Here is a 17,311-nt window from a genome sequence, read left to right on the forward strand (position 1 = left end):
AGGAACTTTTTTTTTTTTTTTTTTTTTTCTTTTTTTTTACCTTTGCTACATCTCTGCGTCCAACTGAAAGAGCAGCTGCTGCATTCTTCTGACACGTTTCCTGGATGTCGTTCATGTTCAGACTGAGCAAAAGAGAAAATTACTGTTAGATGAATACATTTAAATATCAAACGAGTGTGCATTCCGCTATGGGGGAACCACTAGCAAACAAAATTGTATTTCCATATGGTACTTCTAACTTATTTTACTGCATCCTTCTTTTTATACTTCAGACCAAGAAATGTCAACTGATTTGTTTCAGTAACCCTTTGTGCCTAATGTGGGCCTTCCGGGTGTTCAGTAACATAATAAATGGAGGGAAATATTTGTAGCTATCAATAAACCCTTTGGTCTAAAAAAATCTGATCCTTTGGTCAGAAAACAAAAAAATCACATGTTCTTATTTCTCCATACCAAAGGTGAACTTTTCATATAGCTTTTGGCTTCTTACATGTAGCTTTCCCCCAGAGCCTTGTGAACAGGCAGCAGACAGGAGATCTCCTGGATGATGACCTTCCCGGCAAGTTTGATGGGGCGGTTGGAGTAGTCTGTTCCCTCTCGCTTCGTCTTAAAGCGCCGTGATTTCTGATAGACAGACAGACAACAGGAGGAGGGAGACAGCAGACCCAGAGAAGACAAAAAGAACCACTTGATTAAAAGTGGTCTGCATGACGAATTATCGCTAGAGACCGTTCACAATGCGAGACACTGACTCATGGTGGACGAGGCCAGAGAGATAAAAATGCTGTTACTGGGCCTTAATGAGGAAGAGATTTACATATCTGTAATTTTTAGGGGTTTTTATGGTGTTAATACACTAATTGAAATATTAAAAAGAAAACACAGCCCACATCTTCAGGGCAGAGTAAGAGGTGCATGTGGCGAATAAGCATAGCCTAGGGTGCCGTCTGGGCGGGTAGTAGGGTCCCATTCCCACATGGGGGCCTGTGGGGGGGGGGTCAAAGCGATAAAACTGAGGGTTTTGCAAGGCTGGATAAAAACAATGTGTCTGTTTTTCTGAACTCAAAACAGACATATTACAAGGCATATAAAAATACAAAACCTTATGTATTTATGGTACTACTTTCAAAATTACTTAATATTTTCCTTTTTTTGTTAACCTTTCATGAACTTAAAACAGAAACATTTGCAGCCTTTGATGTGATTTAGTTGCACAGTCTAACATCTTGAATGTGATAAGATTGATGAAGCAGTTCTGAAAGCCTCGACTTAGAGTCATGCACACCAAAATAAAAATAAAGTCTTGATCCAGCCATTACTCTGCCGCTGTAAACCCAGTCTGAAACGGCTGTAGGTCACCATGACTTGTGTCCATTTCAGACCACAGTGGAGCAGCAGTGCAGCATGCATTTCAATAATCCATTTAACCCTTTAAAGTCAACTGTATTATATTTGATACATGATTTTGTGAGACCTGTGCCCAATCAACATGGTCAATAATTTTCTTTAAAACCTTTTGTATACAATCACAAAAATGATAAAAGTGCCCTCCAGTGGATTTTCAATTGCCAGAAATGCCTTATGCATCAATTATGATACAAAAGAAATTGTGTGAAATTTTATGGCACTTTATTCGGATTTCATTAGAAGGTTAAATAAACATTTCAATTCCAAAAAATGAGAATTTTCTGGCTATTATTTGCAGTATCGGGCTTTACAGGTCAACATCAAAATTCAACATCATGTCTTTTACTGTGTTTGATTCACTTAACACACTGGAAACAATTCATTCAAATTGTTAATATGGACTTAAATGTGCGTTTAAAAAGAAAAACAATTGATTTTAAACATACTATAAAAATATCACTTATTGTGATTAATTCACAAATTCAGCAACTATTGAACATTTAGAAACTGATCATTTGAAAACCCGTAATCAAAACCTATTCATCAATTTGTGCCTAGAAAGTACTGGGTCAGGTTTGCAGGTTGTTGAGTGGGTTATATCGGACCTCTCACTCCTTAGTAAACATCGTCCTGCTTCACACAAAACATGGTGACATATGCAGCACCCCAGCCACTCCTGGGTCTGCTCGGGGTCTCTTAGTTGTTAAAATGGCCTGGAAACCTCCACCATGACATTGTGTCTCACGATGTGAACACACAGTTAGTGTTAAGATTAACCTAACTCAAATGTAGCCTGAGAAGCCAAATTACCTCAAAATAGTTCAAATTAATGATAAATCCCAAACATGAGTCCTGGCAATCACTGAAATGCTCCTGTTGTTGCTGCTGTTAATTGTTAGTGAACATTCAAAGCTTTTTACTCTGTTAAAGAGCAAACAGACAGCTCACACGATGTTATTTCACCTTGTAGGTGGAACAGTGGTAAGAACATGAGAAGTAACGTGCAAGGAAAGTAAAAGGTTAAAATCAGAGGAACGGAGAGACGGAAGAACGGAGGGATGGATGGTTTGATGAAGGACAGAGCTCAATACCGGCCAATCATGAAGGGTTTGGACAGACCAGCGACGGGAGGCAGAGATTGGGAGCTTCTGATTGGAGAAGAATAAGGAGGAGGCGTGGCCCACAGCAGCATGGGGGCAGGTGATTGGCCAGAGAAAAACAAAGTAAGAAAAACACGGAAAACAAAACAAACAGAAGCCCATAAGGGAGACAGTCACTGAGAAGAGAGAGGGGAATTCTTTGGAAAAAAGAACACGAGTGAGATCCATGGATGCTAAAACCTCATTGGCTAATTCTTAAAGAGCCTTTGGCACTCCTCATTCCCAATCCCCCTGAAGTACCCACAGGCTATTCTTTCCCCTATCTGATGAAGTGAGGGTGTTGGAGCTCCATGATGGATGTGAGGGCTGTTTTTTTCTGTATGGACACTTGTCAACCAACAAGACGACTTTTAAAGATATTAACTGAGAAGGAGCTGATTATAAAAAAAAAACATTGGTGTAGAAATCGGCTAAATTGTCACTAGAGACGATTTTCAAAATTGGTACAAGGCCAGTGCTATCTCAACCGCTCTGGTTTGTATGAACATTCATAGAGATGTTAAAATGGACTAATTATTAACAAATTAATACAGACCTACAAATGTTGTGTTAAAGAGGTGCTGGTAATGGTGACAGGCGGCAGCAGTCAGTACGTTTACATGCACAGTAAAGTCTATAGCCCAACTGGAAGAATTAACTAGACCTCTATCCTTGTCCCGTATACAAGCAGTGAGGGAGAATCCATTTATCTATGGAAGCATTTGACTATGGTCAGTAAGGAAGTGCCCTCTTTCAAGTTAGCAAGCAGCTTATCAGTTGTACAGTGTTGTGAAAAGTATTTGCCCCCTTCCTGATGCTTTTTTTTTTTAATTTGTCACACTTAAATGTTTAAGATCATCAAATAAATATTATCAGACAAAGAAAACCTAAGTAAATGCTAAATTTAGTTTTAAAATGAGGATTTCATCAAATAAAAGCCATTCAAACATACCTGATCCTATGTGGAAAAGTAATTGCAGCAGCAACAACTACGCACTTAGTTTCTGATAATTGGCAATCAGTCTTTCACATCGCTGTGGAGGAATTTTAGCCCACTCTTCTTTGCAGCATTGTTTTAATTTAGCCACAAGTGAGGGTTTTCCAGCATGAACAGCCTGTTTAAGATGATACCACAATATCTCAATCGTTTCAGTCCGGACTTTGACTAGGCCACTCCAAAACCTTCATTTTGTTTTTAAGCCAGTCAGAGGTGAACTTGCTGGTGTGTTTTGGATCATTGTCCTGCTGCTTAACCCAAGTCCTCTTGAGCTTGAGGTCAGGTACGGGTGGCTAGATATCCTGCTTCAGGATTTTCTGGTAGAGATTAGAATTCATATTTTCATCAATTATGGCAAGTGTTCCAGGCCCTGAAGCAGCAAAGCAGCCCCAGACCATGACACTACCACCACCATGTCTGACTGTTGGTATGATGTTCTTTTTCTAAAATGCTGTAGTATTTAACTCCAGATGTAACGGGACACCACCTTCCAAATCAGTCCACAGAATAACTGCATGTATACGTACTGACTGTGTGGGAGAATCACCTGCCTTTTGAGGAGTTCCTGCTCCTGCCAACATGCAGGACAACACAAAAAACCTTTGTTTCAACAACCATTAGTCTGTTAAACAGATCAAAGTGACATTTAATAGTTCATATTTATTTTTAGTGCCATTACCCTTTTGAACGATGGGCTCTATGCATGAACTGCTTCCGCATTTGGCATTAGACCGCTCTTACACTTCCAGTCGGGAGAAGAGAATGGGGTATGATGGCAAAAATCGTTGCGGTTTACTCGCTGTTTGCATGAGTTACCTGAGCTGACTGTCAATGACAAGTTAAATTTAGCTGAAGATGTACATTGCAGCATGCAGCAACGATGTCCAGAAGTGCTTTTAACCTGTTTTTGAAACATCATTTTAGCATGTTTGGATGCAAAGCCAAGATGGTAGAGTAAACACAAACAACAATCAAAGCAAAAAAAACAACAAAACAGACATATTAAGGCAGTATAGGAGGGTTTAGATTCCGTTTTGGCCTAGCACGTGTTGTTAGGCGAAGTTGAGAACCGGTCTTGTTTTCCACCGGAAATACGCCACCCCCTGCCGTGCATAGAGCCCATTGGTGTGTTCTTCAGCCTTATTTCTTCAATTTTCCTTCTATAGTTTACGAGATGTTTGCGTGGTTCTGCTGTCTGTAAATTAAACTGTCTTGCAGGGATAACGAAAAAATCCTCAATATTATAAACAGAGCCAAAGTAACTAAGCATGTGTGTCTGTGAGTGTCTCACCCGTTCTTTATAGTAGAAGGAGGAGATGGAGACGGTGTCTTTGTCAGAGCGAGTTGGACTGCCGCTGTACAAGCGCAGAGTGCTCTGAGACTCTGAGCGCATCTTCATCGGGGTCAGGACTCCACTATGATAGGCTGATAGAGCTGACAAGGACCTGAACACACACTCAAAAATATAGGCTCAGGTTTGGTTTAGCTGAGCTTTTTCACAAACATAGCTCTGACTAAAATAAAACATTCAGAAACTTAGGAAAGTCATTCAGGCTTGTAAAAAACATCATGCATACTGTGCCTATAAAAAGTATTCACACCCTTGAATCCCCACTGTGAAGCATGGTGGTGGCAGCATCATGCTGTGGGGATGCTTCTTAGTAGTTGGCCCTGGATGGCTTGTAAACGTAGAGGGGAAAATGAATGCAGCAAAATATAGGACAATTCTGGAGGATAATCTTATTCAGCCTGCAGAGAATTATATCTTGGGAGAGGATTTGTTTTCCAGCAAGACAATGACCAGAATGTCCCTCCACAACCTAACAGAGCTTGAGTAGTTTTGCTAAGAAGAATGGAGTAAATTTGCAGTGTCCAGATGTGTAAGCCTGATTGAGACCTTCCCACACAGACTCAGTGCTGTGATTGCAGCCATAGATACACCTATTAAATACTGACTTAAAGGAGGTGAATATTTATGCAGTCGCTTAATTTAGATTAGCTATGTATTTGTGTTTAACTGACATTACTTTGTAGAAATCTATTTTCACTTTGACATTAAAGAGTTTTTTGTTTGTTTTTTGTAAAAAAAAAAAAAAAAAAAAAATTATATTGACCTGAATCAATAAAAGGGTAAAGCATCCAAGGGAGTGAATACATTTGACAAGCACTGTAACTTGTGGTACAAACCAGCTAAGAATCTATTGACCCTTCTGAAGCTGATTCATTGCCCAGAAATTGAACATCTCATGGATACTAAATAGAATTGATATGATTAAAAGAGAACACCTGTGAGTGTTTTTACCTGGGAGTGGGTTCAGTTGGTGGGACGGAGCGGTGCATCGTGATTGGTCGGGTGAAGTAAACAAGGCAGCCAGTGCCACAGAAACGAGCTCCAGAGGTCCGAGGGAACGGGATGTTGGCGTCCTGGAAAAAGAAGACAGAGTTGAAACTTCCTCTTCCATTTATCATATGGTGATGTGTGGTTAGACTTCTGTCATGTGTTCACAAGTCTTTATTTGCTGTAAATCGTTTCCGAGTGTGACAGAATATACATGTTTCATTACCTGATAGGAGCCGTACGTGTTGGTGACTCGAGGAAACGCCTGCAGGGTTGGAGTGACGGGGTTCGACAGGACAAAGGGGCCGGAGGCGGGGCCATCCTCCTGTGTCTGAGGGAGAAAACATGCAAACAAAGACCTGTAGGACTAAACTGGAGGGTGAACCATAAGGAAAATAAGAGGTTAGAGTCTGTTGAGCCTAACGTCAGGGTTTTCTGTGTTACTAAAGCTGGCTCTCTTTAAGCCATGCCATATCATCATGGTTGACTATACACTCATCAGTAGACTGGGACCAGTTTTTTTTTTTAGCTTTCGTTCAAAGCACATATTGCCAAGGTGGTTGCCAAGCTCAGGGTGAAAAAAATAATCATTTAAAAATTGCATTTTGTATTTTGCCAGGTTATCTCTGTCTAGATTTGACAAGTCTACATTTTTGTGTGGCAAATTTGCAAAGTAAGAAATCAGGAAGGGGGACAATACTTTTTCACAGCACTGTATGTCAAAGAGAGATTGTTTCATCACTCAAGCTGGGTGAAAAAGAGAGAAAGCGGCAGCTGTGGAAAGGAATAACCCACCATGTCGGACTCCAGACAGGACACCAGCTGTCGGACACACGGCTCCAGACAGTTCTGGTTCCTCTTCACCTTCTGTAGAGACGTGTCAGTCAGAATCTGAGAATAGAGAGGAAAAGAAATCATGATATATATACCCATAATAATTCATTATGCAATTCTCAATGCCTAGGTCCTGACCTCATGGGTAAACAGTGCAGAGACCAGGAATCATTCCCACGGCCAGTGCGATGAGGACTAAAGTATTGTACATGGTCACCTGCACCACCCCTGAACCAAACCCGCATGTCAATTCTATTTGAATCCCCCCGACATCCCTGTACTGAGCCATCTCTGTGTGTAGTTTCGGGCACCTTTTAGTGCTGCTTCTTGATCTATTAAGCAGACCTTTCATGTTTTAGGTTATAAAAACACCTTTACCATGACAAGCAATTTTTACTATTGATGAGAACTGGAGGTAAAAATACCTCAGTATTTATAATCCTGCTCAAATGTAAGCACTCAAGACCGAATTTTCACTACTTGATGACATAAAATTAAGTTGTATGTTCATAAATTCAGTTGATGTTAATTTGGAATCATAATTGTATAATTATCAGGAGTTACATCAGTCTGGAGATTAAACCTGGCATACATGTTATCTATGTGTGTGACAGTCCATTACACAGGGTGAGAGTGTGCAGGTGGTTCTTATCTTGGCAATCAAATAAGACAAAAAATTTTCTTAATTTTTTTCTTGCAAAATCCTGTAGTCTTCTTTCTAGAAAAATCAGCTTCTCTTATGAACATTGTGTTTGCTGAGCTGAGGAAATAAAGCATCTGCTTGGTGCACAGTGTGCGCTCTGCAGCACGTTCATGTGCCCCATTTAACTAATTTTTTGCATCATATTCAGCTCTTCCTTTGCTATAATTACACATAGATTATAATAGAAGGGTGAAAATGTGTATCATAAGTATTTCAAAAAAAAAAATAATACAAATAAAGACTTTTTCCAGAGTTTTTCTCCCTTTCCCAAAACATCTTGGCCTGATGAAACCTGCTGAAGTGGTAAGTCTGACCTTGATTCAAATAAGAGGTAATAAGATACATTGAACAATGCTGCTTTGGAGCGTCTGTACCTTCTGGATCTTGATCTTCATGGCAGATGGAATGGTTGTCGGTGAGACAAACTGAAAAGTGGGCGCGGCATTGTTGGGATACTGAGCAGGAAACTTCACTACCAGATGGACCTGATGGGTCCCGAAGTGGGCGGACACCACACAACTGCGGTTCACTGCATCCATCTACACAGAAAGAAACTGTTTTTGTCATTCTTGTCTTCTGTTAGGGAGAAAAATATAATCAGATGAGTTAAAGTAAAGGTTTTATCTTCTACACAACAAAAATGTTCCACGGTAGATACAGAAATCATGATACAAACAATGAACTATATGTAAACAAAGTGATGCAGACATTAAAGTAGCAGAGAGCGTCTGACCTCCACATTGACGTTTCTGATCTGCAGGTTGACCAAAGAGAACTCCTGCTGCAGAGTCTGAGGAAGACCTGAACTCCCCACCGAATCCTGGCGGCCTCCAGAGTCCTGATCTGAAAGATGGCAGCACAAAAAACAAAGAATGTATCTCAAACATGATGGAGAGAGAGTCCAGCTCCTGAAGAAGTCACGTTGCTGCCTTTTGTGGTATTTATGACAACTTAAGTCTAATTTTTCTGTTGTGATTGTCCAATATTTCGTGTTGACAACTTCACTTCATGACTTCTTTTAAGTTCCAGTAATAAACCCAGCTCCTGTATACTAGAACAAGAAGCAGTCCAGGTAAAGATCCCATGGATTTATCAAGCTATAAGCATATCTCAACTTTACTGTGAATGTTAAAGTACTGAGGGACATTTTTTTAACCTTGCAGGCTTTCAGCATGAAGACCAACACCGTGCTGACTCTCGGGCTCCTGAGATGACAGCGTTTTCTCCGTCTCCACGGTAAGAGACATGCCCTCCATCAGATCCTCCACGTCGCTGACGCACAGCTACAAAACAAAAACACAGACATTAGGCTGAAACTGAGACAGTGGGACAGCAGTGATGTTTAAAAGGATGCAAACTGACCTTCTGCAGCTGAGGATCTACCCTCCAGATCCTCAGGGTCTGGTCTCTGGACCAGGTGACCAGCTGGTAATCTTTCGAGCCTGTTAGGGACACAAATGACATCAAAACACTGAAACAACCAGAGACCGGGCAGTTTTCTGATATATCAGTATGTTTTATGAGCTTATGAGTTATGAGTTTTATGTTATTATTCTCTGCTATCGATTCCACTGGACCTCCACATGATCTTTTGTCGTTGTTTTGATTGAAATTTATGTTTAAAATTTGAAAAACAGATTATACTGCATTGAAATATTTTTCACACTAAACATAAAAATTTGACACTCATCTCCAAATTCTTACTTTATCATTATTATTATTATTTTTTTTTTTTAGAAAAAAGTAATCCAGACAAGAAAAATTAATAGACCTCCAAACATAAACTCAAATTGTTGCTGATAATGATTAAAAAAATAACTCATGTTCTTAGTTTTCTTATGATAAAGAAAACAGCCCTGTTTCCAAAACAGCTGGGGCACTGTGTAAAATGTAAATAAAAACACAATGAAACGTAGATGAAGGTTTCAGAGCAAGATATCCACCCATACAGACAAAATCTCTTCAAGGGAGGGCCTTTCATATTTCATCAAGACAATGCTTAACCACATACTGCATTAGTCACAACAGCATGGCTTCACAGTCCAGTAGCTGAACTGGCCTGCCAGCAGTCTAGGCCTTTCACCATGGAAAACATTTGGAGCATCATAAAAAGAAAAATCTAGCTAAGGAGACCTAGGACAGAGCAGCTAGAACCCTACATCAGACAAAAAAGGGATAATATTCTTATCCCAAAACTCCAGCAACTGTTCTCCTCACTTCACAGATGTTACCAGACTTTTGTTAAAAGAAGAGGGAATGACACACTAATGTAAACATGACCCTGTCCCTACATTTCTGAGATGTGTAGCTGCCATCAAATTCAAAATGAGTTAATATTTTTCATGAAAAGTTAAAATGTCTCAGTTTCTACATCTGATATGTTGTTTATGTTCTATTGTGAGTAAAATATACATTTATGAGATATACAAATGATTGCATTCCGTTTTTATTTGCATTTTACACAATGCCCCAACTTTTTTGGAATGAGGTGGCACTTGGTCCAGGACATTTAGCGCAGTTTAGCATAAATACTGGAACCAAAGAAAAATGATAAGCCTCAACCTGTTAGAAAATAAATCCCTCTCTGCCTCAGAGGATTTTTTTGGTCTTTTGAATAATTAAAGCTGTTTGAAGCAATAAAGTTAAAGTCAACATTTGACATGTCACCTTCTTTCTGCGGCCTCCACTGGAACTCCAGCACCACGTCATCATGTCCGACGAAGGCGTGGACAGGATTGTTGAGGTCAAGTGTGCTCCAGAGTAAGAGACTGTTCTCTCTTCTCAGCTGAGGAACCATCACTGTGACCAAACCGTTGGAGAACGGCTAGCACAGACAAAAATAAAACAAGGAAACAGGATTTTTTTTTTCTTTACCAAATTTCAGGGACTACAAATCTGGTGCAGTAACAGTAAAGCCGAAATGAAAAAGCAACAGGTAGCATATGACAATGCCATAGAATATTTCTACGATCCAAGATGGATGAGAGCAGCTCATGTTTTTTTTTTTTTTTTATCAATAATGTCTCCATATTTCAAGCTAGACTGAGAAACCTTATGTCTCATTCATGACACAAGGTCTGCATTTTATTTCTGGAAAAATCAGTAAGAATGTCTTTGTGTTTTAATTACTGAGAATTTGTGAACTACAGCAACATTATCCTTGTTTTACTGTAATGTATTTATATTCCTTATGCTTGTTTCATGTTGATGTGGACCTAAAGCTCTGAAATAAAGCATAAAGTAAATGAATCTATCATCGTAAACTTATTTCATGCTGTGTAAATGTATGTTGTTTTAAAATACGGTGCATCATTTGCTCTTTACATTTAATCAAAGCTCCAAAATCAGGAAAAGAAGAAAAATCGTGCTGTTTTTCTATGTTCATTAGTCTGATAAAGATAAAAAACAATTGCTCTTCTTAATTGAAATGGCATGCACTTTTGTTGCTTTAAAGCTTGTTTTCCTTGTTGAGATAAATGTTATGATATGCTCTGTAATACTCACAGTGTACCGCGCTTTCCACACCGGCACCTGGCAGGACAGGATGTTCAGATACTTCCTGGGCTGTCGGTAATCCCAAAACTAAACGCAAAAGAAAAAAAAAAAGACAAGCAATTTAGCCTTACAGGGCATTAGGGCTGCTAGTCGACCACTGACTTCATCTGTTTGTTTGGTTTTTTTTTTTGTTGTTGTGTGATTAAAACTCTCAAACAGATGCACTCTAACAAGATCCTGTATTTCTTTATCAAAATTCACTGAAGATGAAAACTCTAAATACTGTGTACTGTGTTGTGTTTGAAGCTGCTTGTTTTCCTCACTCTAACTGAGTTGTCCTGGCTTGATGTGGCAAAGATGAACTCATTTTCGGGGTGCCAGTCAAGGCCGTGGATCTTCGACAGGTGAGCTGCCACGTACTCCACTGCCGTGTTCGGCTTCTACTCAGAGAGAATCAGACTGTCATGGACGTCTCTGATGGACACAAACAGATAACATAGATGCTTCTGTTCTTACTCTTTTATCCCAGATTCGGACGTCTCCATCATGACTGGACGCCAGCAGGTACTGGTTCTTCCTGTTCCACTTTACCTGAGATGCTCCAGCTGGAAACAAGAAGACGGAGTAAGAAGATGTAACAAGGTGAGAGGAAAATGACACTACCTTACTTGCACAGTGAGAAATAAACAGCACAAAAAGTCAGGAAATTTGTGTTTGGTAGATTATTTCTTTGCTGTAATAATGCTATTAGGCGATAAATCTTATACAGTTGGAAAGCCTGAATATTTTCCTTTTAAATGGGGCCACATTTGTACGGAACATGCGTTTGTGGGATGAGCAGCAGAGCTGAGTTTGTGGCCCATGTAAAACTTGCCAAATCTTCTCTGCCACTGCAGAGTTTATCAGAGACTACCTCCACACACCTCATGTTTAAAACAGATATAATCCCCCTTAATGCATTGCATAAGCCAGTGGTTCTCTACTGGTCAAGTAAGTGACCCACCAGCTCCTCCTTAAGAGAAATTATGACCCAAATTTAAAAAAAAAAAAAAAATCTTCATTTATTTTGTGAATGTTGGTTAATCAGTATTCTTGACTACCATTACACCATAAAGACAAAAGTACACTCCAAAAAAGGTTGATGTTTGGACCCTAAAAAGAAAAACGTATGGGACAAAACAAACATGTACAAAAAAATACATCATTACAGAGGGATTTGCATGCAGACATCTAATTTTACTCTATTTTCCCAAGATAGCATGGAAGTTAGGTAATTTCACTAGAAATTTCCTTGTTATTGTGGGCAAACCAGCTTAATTTCCCAATAAAAGGGAGATAAATAGGTCGAAATTTTAAGAAAAATACCAAATTTTACTAATAATCATTTGAAAACCTAAAAAAAAAAATTATGAAATTACTGAACCTCCATTTAGGACTTCTATAGATAGAGCTTCTGTCACATTTTTTTCCCCTGACACACATTCGCAACCTACTAGAAAGAGATTCGTGACCAACTTTTGGGCCCCGACCCACCAGTTGAGAACCACTGGCATAAACAACGTTACTGTGATTAAGAAGAAGTGCAGACTGAGTCTCATTTTCCTTCTATATAGTTTCATCTCCAATGAGTTTAAAACAACTTTGACTTTGAGCTTCGTGTTCAGTACACATAGGTAATATTTTGGAGCAAAGATGACAACAGGAAGGAGAGGTAGTTTAACTTTTGATGTTTATAAGTTAGAAACGTTTGTTGCTAAAGTCTAGAAAATAATGTCAGATAATTTATTTTGTCAAGATTACAGTTTCACATCCTCTGTTTTTGGTTTATGGTGTTTGTATGAGTTTGCATGAGTTTTTAGGCTAAGCGTATTGCTTACTCAGAACACAATGATGAAAATTAACAAATCAAACAAAAAGTATTTTGATTTTTGTCTAAATCTGTCTTAATTTGATGGCTATTATATCTTAATTTATGCCTCTTTGAGTTGAATTCTGTACAATTTATTCACAACAAGCTTATGCAAGAGCCATTAATCCCAACACTTGTTAAAGAAAAAGAAAAGAACATGTGTGGTCCCCTAAAAAACTCACCGACAGCAGACAGCGCCACAGTGGGTTTCCGAGTGTCTCTGTGGAGTCAAACACAAAAGAATGGGAAATTCAAACTAGACAAGACCTGCAACATTTTACTCATCCTGTAATCAGCTTAAAAAATGAGCCGTGGATACATGAACATAGTTAAAACACTAAGTTAAAACCCACAGAACATCCACCCGTGAACACAAGGTGAGATTTTTTTCTCTTCACTTCAATTTTCCTGAAGAGCTGACAGAGGAATCTGTCATTAAATAGTAAAATCACAGTCTTTTCTCACCTAGTGTCCCAGATGTAGATGTACGTGTCCACAGAGCTGGTGACGAGAAACTCGGGTTCAAACCAGGACCAATCCAGATCACTAAGGACAGAAACACATCAGACACAAAGTCCATGAGTTAGGGATTTACGATGATGGATTTTTTTCCCCAATATACGGCATGCAAATATTTCCAAATTCATTGTAGCTGATGCCGACAAAAACACGTTTACAAAAAAATCCTCTTTTATGTCAAAGTGAAAACAGAGTTCTACAAACTAATGTTAATTAAACCAAAATATGAACAGTAAAATAAATGATTGCATAAATATTAACCCCCTTTAAAACCCCCTTTAAAGAGACTGACTTAATTCAGCAGAGACACCTGTGTGTCGAAGGTTCAATCACTGGTAATCAGTATTCCTGGCTACCATTACACCATGAAGACAAAAGAACACTGAGCAACTCAGAGAAAAGGTTATGGAAAAGTCAGGCGATGAATAACAAGCATGGATGTGAAAGTAAATTGCAAATAAGTCAAAGGTATCATATGAAGTCTAGTGTTATACTTTTACGGTTACCTAAAGCTCAGTCAAAGAGTTCGTCAAATATTCACTTTTGATAATGTACAGAAGTATGTTAACTTTGAAAAGAAAAAAATAAAAACACATAAATGAGTTAGGCTGTTGTTCTGAATATTATAAGACACATCCTGTTTCCAGGTAATCCAGGTCATGATAGTTTGTGTCTCATCACCACTTTTTTACTGGCTGACTCCACTCCGGTGAGTGAGGACCTGACACTATGAAAGTCTGTGAAGGTTTAGCTGTTAGGACTGGGCTCTAGAGAAATCAAGTTGAATACATAAACACATCACAGAAAGTCCATTGAACAAATCACACAGATGGGCCTGTTATTACCTGATGACTCTGGTGTGAGCCTGCAGCGAGGTGTGAACTTCTCCACAGCCATCCTTCCACGAGTACAGATCCACACGCTGGTTACTCTGCAGACAACACAAACTCTCAGTGTCATGGGTTTGATTTTATGCAAAAAAACACAGATTTTCTCCAGTATCAACAAAAGAACTCACTGAGGCAGCGAAGACGTGAGACTCAGACTGGTGAGGATTCCACTGAACCGTCCCCACGTCCCATTTACTCTGCCGGCCTATCTTCCTCGGAGGTTCGGATGGAGCTTCCAGGTTCACCATGTAGAGAAAACGCCGCCTAGAAAATATGATAACATTAATCTCTCTCTCTCTATATATATATATATTTTACCAGTGTTAAGAATGGATGTGTATTCAGGAGATTTGAACTTACCCAGACAGTACAGCGTGAGAACCCAGACAGTCCACTGACATGGCGGTAGCCTGAAAACACAGAAAAGTAGTTTTTGCACCTATCAAAAGTCTCTGAGTGCAACCACATTGTGGTGAAACATATAAGTTGCTCTTATCAACCCCTCACAAAGGCCAGCAAGGACGTTGCAAGAAGCCACAGAACCATGTTGACTGGCATGTTACAATAATATTACCAAGTTCTGTGCAATTATGACTCTGCTAGTGTCTATAGCCCGTTGTTTAATAACTGTTGGCATGTGGAGTATGTGAACTCAACTGCTGCCATGATGTTTATAAGGTGTTTTTCAGATGGGGGCAGGGAGTGATTGCTGAAAAGGGAAGCTCTACCAAATGTTGCTAAAGTTTTATGCTGTTTACAGCAATGTGAAAAAAAATCTTAAGCTACTCTGAGTTCTGAAAGTAGTGTACTATTTTGTGTTTCAAAAGTCAATGTTTGTTCAGGCTCATTTTTTGTGATAGGAAGTCCATCTCGTTTTAGAAATCTGGATTGTTTGGCTCAGCTCAGTAGTAAGAGCCGCCCTTTTGGCTCCCAAACAGCTCTTCGTGTGGTACTAGTTTGGCTTTTCAAATATGGATTAAATAACAAAAAACTGATTCTGGCCTTAATTCTAAATGTTATATCTGGAGGAAACCAGGCACTGCTTATCACCTGCCCAGCACCATCCCAACAGTGAAGCATAGTGGTGGCAGCATCATGCTGTGGGGGTGTGTTTCAGCAGCAGGGACTGGGAGACTCGTCAGAGATATCCTCAATGAAAACCTGTTCCACAGACCTCAGGACCTCACGGGCCACAGGTTACCTTCAGACATGACAATGGCCCTAATCACTCAGCCAAGACAACTCAGCAGTGGCTTTGGGACAAATCTGTGAATGTCCTTAAATGACCAGCCAGAGCCCTGACTTAAGAAAACATGATTATCTGTAGCATCAGGCTACAACATAACAAGACTAACCAGACTGAAGGGGATTTGAATACTTTCTGAATATGTCAAAGTATCACCAAACCACAGACAAAGCTCCAGCTTCACCAAACCGGGCAAATGATGAGAGGCTGTTGGTTTATTTCAATGATCTGAGGTGCTACATAGTGTCTATAGAAAGAAGTAACTTTCCTATCATACAGTAAATAAGAAGCAAATGCTATTGGCTTGATTTTTACTTGTTTAAAGTGGGTAAATTAACATTTTTTTAGTTTTATAATTAATGCATGAAAGGGTTAATCACCATTGCTATTTATTGGTCCTTTGAAAGAATAATATTATTTAGCTTCATGTTTCTTAGGTTTATTACTTATGTGAGTTGATATGCTCAAATATATATGTGGGGAAGTAAAAGTTACATAACTATATGACGGTTTGGAGTGAATTAAGTTCATTTACGGAGCCTTAAAGGCTTATTAATGATGTTTAAGTTAATCGTAGAAATATAAGAGAGTCAAGTATGGCGGTATAAATCTTGTATTCTCTTCTGTTAATCTCTCCTTTATGTTCAGCTGTCCGTGTGAGCTTTTATTCCTAATTTTTACACCTGAACTTTAGGACAAAAATACCTGAGCATCCCGAAACTCAACCACCACATTCTCACTGCTCCAGCGGGCCGCCATCTTTCTCCTTCTTCTACCGTCAACAAAACGTCACGTGAGCCTAATTTGACGGCGCTGCGTTCATGGTCTCTGAACAAAATACGACAACTAATATCAACGATTTAATTCCTGTTTGATTTTAAGTTGGCTGAGGCTTATTTATATGTCGAACTCACTGCTAGATTGTTGAGGATAATATAATATATGGCTCACATATCAAAAAAATGTCGTTTTCATGTAAACCACATTATACTCAAATACAGTTACTGTGGTTAAACTTAACTAGAATGTACTCAAAAAGGTACAAGTATCAAAAAACTACTCGTTTAAATACATTTCAGTAAATTGTATTTAGCTACTTTATCCCCGTGTCTAAATATTAACATATAAACATGTCTAGTATTTTCACGAAAGACTAACATTATCCCCACAATTTATGGAGGTGTATTTGAATGTAAAATGTGAGCAGCACGGAAACTTGTTTTTCGATCAAAAAAAGGGAATAATTCCCCCAGAGCTCAGTGAAGATTTTTAATTGTAAGAAAAACATAACATCAATTCATATTTGAAGAGATGGCCAGGGGTATTTTTTTTATCCGAATGTTGGCTAGGCTTGGCATCCTCCCACAAGAAGAGGATGAAAGCTCAGATGCTGCAGAACCAGCGCATAATGCAGGCAGAGATACCGAAGCGCCTGATCCTGTGACATTTTAATCACAATACCGTGATTAAAATGTGAGACAGTAAGAGCAAGAGTTTACAACTCAGTTGATATCTGAGAGACTGAAGAAGCGCTCCAACAATACTGGTTGATTTCACGGGTGGGAGTTTATATTTGTAACAGGATTTATGTCCAAAGGCTCACAGAGCGTTCGCTACTTACAGATAGTCAAAAACTGCATATTTATGGATACGAAAAAATGCACCGCATCACGGCAACCTCCGCTGGTGATTTTAAAATAAAATACGTAACGGTAAATTCATCGCTGCTGTCGAAGCCTAAACGGGAATTTAACAATAATTTCACATTACATTTAAAGAAACAACGTAATCCAAGTTATATAACGTGCCGCAATGTAAAAAAGGCAAATAGTCT

The 17,311-nt window shown here is 39.1% G+C and overlaps 2 protein-coding genes across 2 annotated transcripts in view; one reads left to right on the forward strand and one right to left on the reverse strand.

The window, feature by feature from the left end:
* The window catches only part of LOC121505309 (WD repeat-containing protein 88-like), a 21,676-nt gene extending 15,433 nt beyond the window's left edge, over positions 1–6,243 (forward strand). The window contains exon 13 of the mRNA XM_041780527.1: positions 6,115–6,243. The gene's annotated coding sequence lies outside the window, so the exon portion shown is untranslated. The remainder of the gene's footprint in view (positions 1–6,114) is intronic.
* The window catches only part of wdr59 (WD repeat domain 59), a 24,158-nt gene extending 7,920 nt beyond the window's left edge, over positions 1–16,238 (reverse strand). The window contains exons 1-20 of the mRNA XM_041786136.1: positions 16,183–16,238; positions 14,592–14,641; positions 14,360–14,495; positions 14,187–14,272; positions 13,288–13,368; positions 13,005–13,042; positions 11,430–11,518; positions 11,237–11,353; positions 10,923–11,000; positions 10,086–10,242; positions 8,781–8,860; positions 8,575–8,701; positions 8,152–8,261; positions 7,793–7,957; positions 6,677–6,772; positions 6,108–6,212; positions 5,846–5,967; positions 4,835–4,988; positions 491–624; positions 41–122 (exon numbers count right to left, since the gene is read on the reverse strand). Of these exons, the coding sequence (XP_041642070.1) occupies positions 41–122; positions 491–624; positions 4,835–4,988; positions 5,846–5,967; positions 6,108–6,212; positions 6,677–6,772; positions 7,793–7,957; positions 8,152–8,261; positions 8,575–8,701; positions 8,781–8,860; positions 10,086–10,242; positions 10,923–11,000; positions 11,237–11,353; positions 11,430–11,518; positions 13,005–13,042; positions 13,288–13,368; positions 14,187–14,272; positions 14,360–14,495; positions 14,592–14,641; positions 16,183–16,236 (2,061 nt within the window). The 5' untranslated portion in view covers positions 16,237–16,238. The remainder of the gene's footprint in view (positions 1–40; positions 123–490; positions 625–4,834; positions 4,989–5,845; positions 5,968–6,107; positions 6,213–6,676; positions 6,773–7,792; positions 7,958–8,151; positions 8,262–8,574; positions 8,702–8,780; positions 8,861–10,085; positions 10,243–10,922; positions 11,001–11,236; positions 11,354–11,429; positions 11,519–13,004; positions 13,043–13,287; positions 13,369–14,186; positions 14,273–14,359; positions 14,496–14,591; positions 14,642–16,182) is intronic.
* Between the last annotated feature and the right edge of the window lie 1,073 nt (positions 16,239–17,311).

This window comes from Cheilinus undulatus, linkage group 1 (genome assembly GCF_018320785.1).
Source record: "Cheilinus undulatus linkage group 1, ASM1832078v1, whole genome shotgun sequence".
Classification (NCBI taxonomy): Eukaryota; Metazoa; Chordata; class Actinopteri; order Labriformes; family Labridae; genus Cheilinus; species Cheilinus undulatus.